This window comes from Drosophila teissieri, chromosome 3L (genome assembly GCF_016746235.2).
Source record: "Drosophila teissieri strain GT53w chromosome 3L, Prin_Dtei_1.1, whole genome shotgun sequence".
Lineage (NCBI taxonomy): Eukaryota > Metazoa > Arthropoda > Insecta > Diptera > Drosophilidae > Drosophila > Drosophila teissieri.
This window is the reverse complement of record NC_053031.1, coordinates 24,412,834-24,423,276: the sequence shown is the minus strand read 5'-3', so window position 1 is coordinate 24,423,276 and position 10,443 is coordinate 24,412,834. Positions and strand designations below refer to the sequence as shown.

The 10,443-nt window shown below is 37.4% G+C and overlaps 1 protein-coding gene across 4 annotated transcripts in view; it reads right to left on the bottom strand.

The window, feature by feature from the left end:
- Positions 1-8,399: 8,399 nt before the first annotated feature.
- LOC122616112 (acetylcholine receptor subunit alpha-like) overlaps positions 8,400-10,443 on the bottom strand; it is a 171,094-nt gene continuing 169,050 nt past the window's right edge. For all 4 annotated transcript variants that reach the window (XM_043791414.1, XM_043791418.1, XM_043791416.1 and 1 more), the window contains one exon: positions 8,400-8,729. In XM_043791414.1, coding sequence (XP_043647349.1) covers positions 8,532-8,729 — 198 coding nt within the window. In that variant the 3' untranslated portion in view covers positions 8,400-8,531. The remainder of the gene's footprint in view (positions 8,730-10,443) is intronic.

Below are 10,443 nucleotides of genomic sequence, written 5' to 3'. Positions count from 1 at the left end.
CTGGCCATGTCCGTCTGTCCGTCCGTGTGAACGTCGAGATCTCAGGAACTATAAAAGCTAGAAAGTTGAGATTCAGCATGCAGACTGCAGAGACATAGACGCAGCGCAAGATTCGCCCACTCTAACGCCCACAAACCGTCCAATACTGCCAGTGTGGGCACACTTTTAAAAAATGTATCGATATTTTTATTAATCTAGTAAATTTCTATTGAATTTTCAAACAACTTTTTGCTACGCCCATAAACCGAGCTAAACCTGTAACGCCCACACATTTTGTTAGTCTTGTAAATTTTTCCTTCTCTTTGTCTCTTGTTAATTTGGAATTCTAAGAACATGTATCTTTTCCCTTACAATTTAACTCCAATATCATTCTTTTATATCTATATAATAACTACACTGATTTTATTTCAAACTTTAAATTACAAATCTTTGATGTGTCTGTTAGTCAGACGCGAGCTTCTCGTCTACGCTGGAATGCGGAGTCCTTAATCGATCCACACATGGTATGTGGGTCCGTTAATCAGCACTTAAGGTGCGGTTTCACCAGAAATTGTTTCAAAGCTCAGGCCAAGCTCGTTTTTTCTAGTTGCACAGGGTGTTGTGGTTCAAGGATTTCCACGGTGGCGTAGTCCGCAGCGAAGTCGTTGTCGCGTTGGGTAACTCGCTTGATATATCCGAGGAAGGCACTCGAGTATAGTTCCCGGTATGGTGCCCTGTATCTGAAGGCAACATCAATAAGGAAGCTTATACCGAAAACTGCACCGGTTCAACATACCCAAATAACTAGAAACTGAGTATAACAAGGTTCTAGCTGAATCGGAGTTCCAGCTAAGCCGGAACGAGCAATCAAGATTTCCAAGTTATATTGACCTACACGGTTATAAGATATTTCGCTAGGCCCTGATGTTGTTCTTCTCTACGATTGTTAGTAAAAAGACAATACTAACGGTAAGCTTCTACAGCACCAGGTTTGTATTTCGGACGATCTTGCGTTAGGGAATATTAAGTATTTGTCCTGGACATTATGGCTGCTGGTTGTAAATGCTCGTGGATGCACCCTATGCATTCGATACAAGACCTTTTGATCAAAGCAGTCGAAATCGCCCAGTAGTGGAATTTAATAAACATAATTTTAGAAAATATTTTTTTTACTTACCTTAATGAGAAAACACAAAAAAAAAAAAAAATTAAAAAAGCTTTTTCTGTTATAAATCAACTTTATTTTGTAACAAATTCATACATTTAAGTCCATTTTAATAGTTGTATTCCTATTTGCTAAAATGTTAACTTTCTATTTCACATTTTTTCGCGCTAATACTTTGATACATACTTCATTATTTTTAAGTACCATGAGAACATACAGTGTTGACTTATGCGGATACAAATCTTCCTTGAATATTTCATAAGATATTGTGATATAAAGCCATAAAAATGAATTTTTAAAATTATAAATTATTACGGTATTACATTTTAAAATATAATGTACTAAGTTAATTAGTTTAAACAATTAATTATATACTATTAATTTATTTATTCAAAATGCATTTATCATTAAATTATATATATTCAGGCATGATCCGGTAGGTTATTTTCGAATTCGATTTGGGCCAAATCGTACGATTTCGTTTTTAGGTGCTCTGGTTCTCGTAAAATTTTTGCTATCGGAATGTTTTGTTTCTCATCGCTTTTTGCTGCGCAGACACATGTTTTATTTTATTTCTCTAAATCAAACAAACGTGAAATAATTATTTTTATATTTGCAATTGCTTGTTTTGAAGCCAGGAGAAGGCAGATATTAGAGGGCTTGAGAAAATCTAGAGTTGCCACCTTTTTCACAGTTTTAATTCCGATGTTCGCAATTACTTTTTTACAGCACTTTGACCATTTAGGTACTTAAATAAAGTAGCATTAATTACAAACAACATTTTGGCCCTATATATATATTTTTTTTATAAAATAACTAAGTGGCAGAATGATTTTGTGGGGATGTGCAATTAACATCAATAGACCACTGAGTTAACTATTTTTTTCCATTAGTAAATAAGATCTGATTTGATATAAAAAAAGGCATTTGCTTTTCATTTCGGCCAGATAAAAGTGGCCGTTTTACAAATCGACAAATTCTTACGATTTCGAAAACCGGAGCACCAAGTTTTCGATTTCAAGTCGAAATCGTAAGAATCTTACGAATTCGATTACCGGAGCATGTCTAAATATTAAAAATATAATTAAATACATCATAAGGCATAGACGATGAAGTTTAAAATTAACCATTTTACTATTTTCATAACAATTTAATTTGAATTAGGATAGGTGGTGAACTAAAATCATTTGTTCAATACGCGTTCTATACTGCTTTTAGGTAAAACAAAGATAAGTTGATTTTTTATAATTTCCTTAAACATTTTAAAATGAATGGTTTTCTATTTTTAAAATTTGCGATTCATTCCTATTCTGTTTTCTTGAAGGTTTGTTTGACTGTATTACTCAACCCCATCTAAATAAAGCAGACTACCTTCATTTCACATGTTGCGTGGGTTTATTGTTCAAATTATATTAAATAACATTAAATTAATAATATCAAAATGTATATGTATACTACCATGATTGGCCTTTATTTTAATTTAACTGTTTTCCCATATGACAACAGTTGTGTTTATTTTGCGTTATTTTCATATCGAACGCTGAAGCACGGAACTCGGGGGGTTACATTTTTTGTAATTATCATTTGCGGTACGCTTGGTTGAAAATTGGGAAGACAAATTATAATGTTAGCAAGAGAGAACGCTATAGTCGAGGACTTTTAGATACCCGTTACTCAGATAGAGGAAGAGCAAACAAAACAATTCCAAACTTTTTTAGAATATCGATAAAAATTGGCAAAAGAAAAAACAATAAAATAAAAATAAAATCAACATTTTTAAAAGTGTGGGCGTGACAGTTTTGGGCGGTGTGTGGTCGTTAGTGTATGCGTGGCATAGACGTTCTTGACAAATCGATAGAAGCAAGCATGGCCAGCAGTTTCCATACAAGGTGTATGGAGCGGTCCCCACCCGAATTTCAGGCGGGTGGGGAATTCCCCACGCCAGAAATTACGAAAGAATCTATATGTTATATAGATGAACCAGTTTTCTCTGGTTTTCTCGTATCTCAAATGTATACGTATGTATAGATTAATGTATGTAGGTTTATTCGAAATATACATACAATACAAGTGTATTTGCCCAGTCTTACAAATAATAAAATTAAAAGTATGTACACATTTCTCAAAAGTGTGGTTGTGGCAGTTTTGGGCGATTTCTGGGGGCGGCAACCATCTGAAACAAGCTTGCACTGTGTAAAAGTTACTAGAATATGATTGCTTAATCTCAACCTTCTAGCTATTATAGTTCCTTAGATCTCGTCGATCATACATATATTCGGACTGACTGACAGACGGATCTAGTATACCTATTTATTCTATAAGTAACGGGTATAAATAGGATTCAAACGCCTGGGCTGATACCTATCCTGTTTGTAGTTTTACAAATTACAATAAATAAATAGGATTGAACAATTTTTCAAAATTGAAATTTTTCTAAATTTGGGTTTGTACAAGTTAGAGTGGGTATGTTTTCGGCACATCGGTACAAATCGGCGAAACAAGGGATAAAATTAAAAAGTAATCAAAACATTATCCAAAAGTGTGGGCAACGGCACTAAGCACTGTCGCTGGCGGTTTATGGTCCCTAGACTGGGCGTGGCAACGTTAAGAAACAAAGTTGAACAGCGTAGGCGTCACTAGTACAATCTATGTACATTCTCTGGAAACTGTATGCTTAGTTTAAACTCTCTGGGTTCTTTAGTTCCTTAAAACTTTTTTCAAAAGTCAGCTTTTTATTGGAGGTGTATAATACACATAGCCGGCCGCTATGAAGTTTTTTTTTGTTAGCTTTTAAGTCTGTTCGTTTTTGACATTCATATAATAAAGAGGACAAGATCCTAAACCAACAACTCCGACAACCTGTCGTTAATATTTTACTTGACGATAGCTATCTAAGTCCCTAGGGCAGAAGCCCAAAGGAAGACAGTCATCTTCCTAACGTAATTGTTCTAAATCTTCAATTGCAGATTCACCCACCGGCCAACCGTCAAACCTACCAGTGACTGCAGGGCCGGAACGGGCCGGATCTAGTCAAATCAATAAGAATAATCGTAAAAAATAAACGTATCTTAACTGATTTTAATCATAAGTTGTATTTTTCCAAACCTAAGTTTTGACCATAATTAGGTTTTGTTTTAATTTGATCAACAGCCGATAACAATATCATATAGTTGCCATGGAAGCAATCGGGGAATTATTAAATTATGAAATCTTAGTTTCGTTGTTTTTATCATAATAAGTTTTAACTACCGGAACTATACCGAGTACACTAGATTTTTGTCGATATATATATCGGTTCTCATTTAATCGAAATCTGCCGACTATTTCATATAGGTGTCATGGAAACCTTCGGAACTATTTAAATAAAAATGAAATCGAAATGAACTCAAATGTTCGTTGTTATACCCGTTACTCGTAGAGTAAAAGGGTATACTAGATTCGTTGAAAAGTATGTAACAGGCAGAAGGAAGCGTTTCCGACCATATAAAGTATATATATTCTTGATCAGGATCAGTAGCCGAGTCGATCTGGCCATGTCCGTCTGTCCGTCCGTCTGTCCGTCCGTCTGTCCGTATGAACGTCGAGATCTCAGGAACTACAAAAGCTAGAAAGTTGAGATTAAACATACGGACTCCAGAGACATAGACGCAGCGCAAGTTTGTTGATTCATGTTGCCACGCCCACTCTAACGCCCACAAGCCGCATAAAACTGCCACGCCCACACTTTTGAAAAATGTTTTGATATTTTTTCATTTTTGTATTAGTCTTATAAATTTCTATCGATTTGCCAAAAAACTTTTTGCCACGCCCACTCTAACGCCCACAAACCGCCCAAAACTGCCACGCCCACACTTTTGAAAAATATTTTGATATTTTTTCATTTTTGTATTAGACTTGTAAATTTCTATCGGTTTGCCAAAAAACTTTTTGCCACGCCCACTCTAACGCCCTCAAACCGAAAAAAACTGTCAGTGTTGAAGACTCGCCTTCGCACTTCCACTAGCTGAGTAACGGGTATCAGATAGTCGGGGAACTCGACTATAGCGTTCTCTCTTGTTTTTTATCAAAGTTGATCTCATTCGGCAAACCCATTTATTAAATATGCAATTACTGCAAGTTAAAAAATATTCGACAATCTTTATAGGTTTATTGCCAAAAGGTCAAAAAAAAAAAACTGAGCAAATTTACAATATACTTAGGAAATCTTTATGGCCGTTTGTGCGTAGGGTTTAATAAAACATACATATTAAATATAAACTATCAATGTAGCTAAACTTTCTAACATCTAACACCCAAAGCGGACGTACAAACGGAATTGCCTAGTATTTTTGATCAATAATATATATAATAATATTTTAGGGTGGAATACCTGTTACATTTCAGCGAGTCTATTATTCCCTTTTGCGATGCTATTGTTCTTATTTAACTTTTTTCTGCGATATAGAATCTGCTTAAGAATTTTGAATTACGTTTTGATTATTACTATGATTATTATTATATAAAAAACAAGAGAGAACGCTATAGTCGTGTTCCCCGACTATCTGATACCTGTTACTCAGCTAGTGGAAGTGGGATCTCTCCATCGACAATGACAGCTTTTGGCCGTTTGTGGGCGTGGCAAAATTTGGCAAATCGAGAGATATTTACAAGACTAACAAAAATGTGAAAAATATCAAAACATTTTTCAAAAGTGGACGTGTGAATTTTTGTCGGTTTGTGGGCGTTAAGGTGGGCGTGGCAAATTTTTGACAAATCGATAAAAATACAAAAATGAAAATATATCAAAACATTTTTCAAAAGTGTGGGCGTGGCCCGGCTATTGATCCTGATCAAGAATATATATATTTTATATGGTCGGAAACGCTTCCTTCTGCATGTTACATACTTTTCAATGAATCTAGTATACCCTTTAACTTTACGAGTAACGGGTATAATATATATGAGTAGAGCAGGCAGACATGCAAAGTCAGTCTCTACTTGCAAATTAGTCCGGATCGTAGTATTAAACTGATTCATAGGCAGATGTACAATTTTGTTTGGAGCTGACAACTTTTATATAATAAAATGTAAAAATCCATATATATCATAATTAAATTTCTATCCCCATAACGTGTTAATACAACATGCGGCTTAAAAATTGGCAAACGAAACTATATATAACGATAATTAGACTCGCCGACTGTAAAGTCTACAAATCGCTGAGCTATGTTAAGTCCACAATCGTATAGTAACGTTTTCCTGGACACTTAAGGCAGTTAATTCAAATTTGAATATTCTAAAGTTCGGGATGGACGAGCGCTGCAGTCAAGCAATCAAAAAGCAGCACTTCTTTGTTAGCATTTGTGCTAGCTATAAAATTTGTAGTCTTCATCAAAATCAGATAGGAAGCTAACATCATTTAGCAAGAAATCCCGCTTAAACTGCGAAATATTATTCTCATCTCAAACAAAAAATAAGTTTTGCTTATAATATCGTTTCTTGTCTCTTACAAGAAATCCTACGTTCGGAGGGCAAGTGAGAAAAAATTTAATTTTCAACATGAAAATATTGCCCTAAAAAATTAATGCGATTATACTTATAAAGGTGTTTGCAAACTGTCTATAAACACTACTGTATCGTTTAGTCAAAATATTATTAAATTTAATTAATGTTTCCATATTTCTTATTTGTTAAAAAAATAATTGACCAATTTTTGGCATATTTATTCCCGCCATGGTACTAGATTCGTTGAAAAGTATTTAACAGGTAGATGGAACCGTTTTCAACCATATAAAGAACTTTAGCGCAGTCTATCTGGCCGTGTCCAGATTATATAAAGTTTTCGCATAAAAAGGTGTGCAAGTTATAATAGAGACCGACATGAACGGAGGTCAGCCACAAGAGGTTTCAACGCGTAACGCGCTTCTAGTCTCCGGCTCAAAGCAAAAGTCCCAGCTAGCTAATGTTCTACGGTTCTCTAGGAAACGAAGCCTAGCTGTCAAGCGTCTTTCTTCAATGATTCCAGTACGGTTTTAATCATTTGCATGGGGTAATGGACATCCGACTGGTGATTGCCTCAGTAGCCTTCGTTCTAAAATATCTGTAGATAAGTGAAGACAGCTTGTTTTGAAATGAGTCGTAAAGCTCTGAAGTCAACGCGATTTTCAAAGGTGTTGGAGTGACAGTTTTGCAGGTTGTGGGCGTTAAAGTGGGAGTGACAATATTAAAAAACAAGAGAGAAAGCTATAGTCGAATTCCCTGACAATTAGATACCCGTTACTCAGCTAGTGGAAGTGCGAACCAGAAATTTTACCATTTTTCTGGAATATTTATAGAAATAGGAAAAAAAGAATTAAATGAAAACAATAGTGTATGCTATAGTCGGGATCCCCGACTATCTGATACCCGTTACTCAGCTAGTAGAAGTGCGAAGGAGAAACACAAAAAGGTGTTGGAGGTTTGTGGGCGTTAGAGTGGGCGTGGCAAAAAAATGTTTGGCAAATCAATCGCGCTTCGTCTATGTCTCTGAGTCTGTATGCTGTATCTCAACTTTCTGGTTTTTTTAGTTCCCGAGATCTCGACGTCCATACTGACGTACGGACGGACAGACGATCATGGCCGGATCGACTCGGCTATTAATCCTGATCAAGAATATATATACTTTATATGGTCGGAAACGCTTCATTTTGCCTGTTCATACTTTCCAAGGAATCAAGTATACCTTTACTATACGACTATCACAACCTTGCGCTGCGACATCTCGACATTTATCCAGACTGACAGGCGGACATGGCCGGACCGCCTCGGCCAGGGATGCTGATTGGAAATCAATATACTTTATAGGGTAGAAACAGTTTCCCTATACCTAGTATACTCTTTTCTTTTACGAGTAACGGGTGGTTGCACTTATTCCCAGCTAACTTTATACTTTATCGCTTTTCTGTTATAGGTATACTTGAAAAGCTGAACACTTTCAGGAATAGTTTTATTGTGTGCTCTCTCGAATATGCGAGATCGAAAACAGTATTTCTGTTTGAATACTAAAATTTTTAAATTTGATTCTTTAATTTCGTACCACGTACTGGATGGCTTCTTGATGCCGATTCGAACAATTCATTGAATAATATTTCAAGAGCTGGCTTATAGGAGTAAATTGGTATAACGTGTTCATTTACAAGGATAAACCAAATGTCGTAATAAAACAAACTATTCAGTGACCGACTCAATAGCACAGATTTGAATATCTAAATGTACTCAAAAAAATAGGATACAGAACTTGTTTCTTGAAGCCTTCAATACATTTATGATTTTTAACATGTTTTCCTGCAGAAAATATTAGTAAAAATAATATTATAGTACTAATCTGATAACCCTCCGTTTTAAATTAAATTCCGCCAATATAATAATGTTATTGAGGAGGTCTACAGCGTCCGGCTGATGTTCCCGAGAAATCCAAGTCCTTTTGCTCAATAATTGGAATGCGGTCGTCATATAACGTTGGAGCTTGTAAAATTATTCCAGCGGTCCCAACTACAACTGCCAACGTAAATATCCACAGAAAAAGTCTATCCAGCACCATAGCAACGTATTTCCAATCCTCTTTAACCTTTTTAAATGAAAATGGAGGAAAAAATTAGCTTAATACATTTTTTATGGCATATTTAAGTTTTTACAATTAATTATTTTACATATAATTAATCACGATTTCTTGACTGGAACTTGCTTGGAACTTAATATTTATAGTTAAAATTAGGATTTTATTGAACAGCTTGTAGTTTTATTCAAAAACGTCTCTAACGATTTTGATATTTATCTCAATCTTGGTATATTTTAAGGATTCCTACCAAAAAGCATGTCATCAAGAAACAATCTAACTCCGCTCACGGAAGAGAACACGTATAGGCCGAAGGGCAACGCAAGGCCACGCAAGGCCACGCAACCATGTGCAGCAATAATAAGGTCCCCAATTACAAATACTACAAAGAAGTCTTTGACATAAACCGTACCACCGAAATTGTGGTTTGTTTTCTAGCAGGGGTAGTTATACCTGTAGTTATACTCGTAGAGTAAAAGCGTATACTAGATTCGTTTAAGAGAGACAGAAGAAAGCGTTTCCGACCACATAAAGTATGTATATTCTCGATCAGGATCAATAGCCCAGTCGATCTGGCCATGTTCGTCTATCCGCTTGTCTGCCCGCCCGACTGTCCGTCTGTCTTTCCGTCCTTATGAACGTCGAGATCTCAGAAACTATTAAAGCAAGAAAGTTGAGATTCAGCATGCAGACTCCAGAGACATAGAAGCAGCGCCAGTTTGTCGATTTATGTTGCCTCGCTTACTCTAACGCCCAAAACTGCAGTGATTTGTGTGATTGCCCGACCAAAGAGAAGACAGAGTTTCTGATTAGAATAGCATTTATTCAGTGACGCTTGACAAAGGGACTCCTACGGTCCTCTCCTTCAGATGCGCGTCGTCGCTCTTTCGTCGTCCTTCTTCCGCTGGTCCCGCGTCGCGTACCCGTTCCGACTCGACTGGGGCTTAGGATGTTATGGGGGCAGGATGAATCGTCCGTGATCCAAGCTAGTGCTCTATCCCGAACCACCTTTGACGACCAATGACTCCACCGTCCATTCTGACCACGCCATGTCCTTGTGATCGCTTGTGAAGATCCTCCTTGGGTGCTTGCTTCGACACTCACTTGTCGTTCACTTATTGGTGGTATCACTCCACGTACTTGATTGTATCGATCTCCGCGTATTTTCACTGGCTGACTGTCGATCTCCGCGAACTTTCACTGACTGACTGTCGATCTCCGCGTACTTTCACTGGTTGACTGTCCCGAGCTGCGCCTGCGCCGTCCCTTTACAGGCCGCGGGGATCCCGCTGTTACCCCTTTTGCGCACGGCTCGTTCGGGTGCTAGGCGGTTCGGGTGGCCGCCCTTGACTCATTTGACTCATCTAAACTGTTTTAAGACTCCTCAAATCTTCCCTTTCCTCCGGAAGTTTTTTAAAAATATGTTGTTTCCGGCAGTCCTTCACTTCGGTGTCTCCTCGCATAGGTAGCTTCCTCGTTTCTCCTCTCGTCGACCCTGCGCCCTTCGTTCTTAGCCTGGCAGTCTCAGCCTGTTAGACCCTGTCGTTTAGCGTCTTGACTTGGCATCTTGAACATCCTTGCGCCCTTCTCCAGCCTCTTTCTGTTATGCTCCACCTTCCTGATCTCAGCCTTGGCGTCTCAGCCTGTCGTTTAGCATCTCGACGTGGCATCTTGATCCTCGAAATACATCATTCCTGCGTCTCCTTGGTCTCAGCCCAGCAGTCGT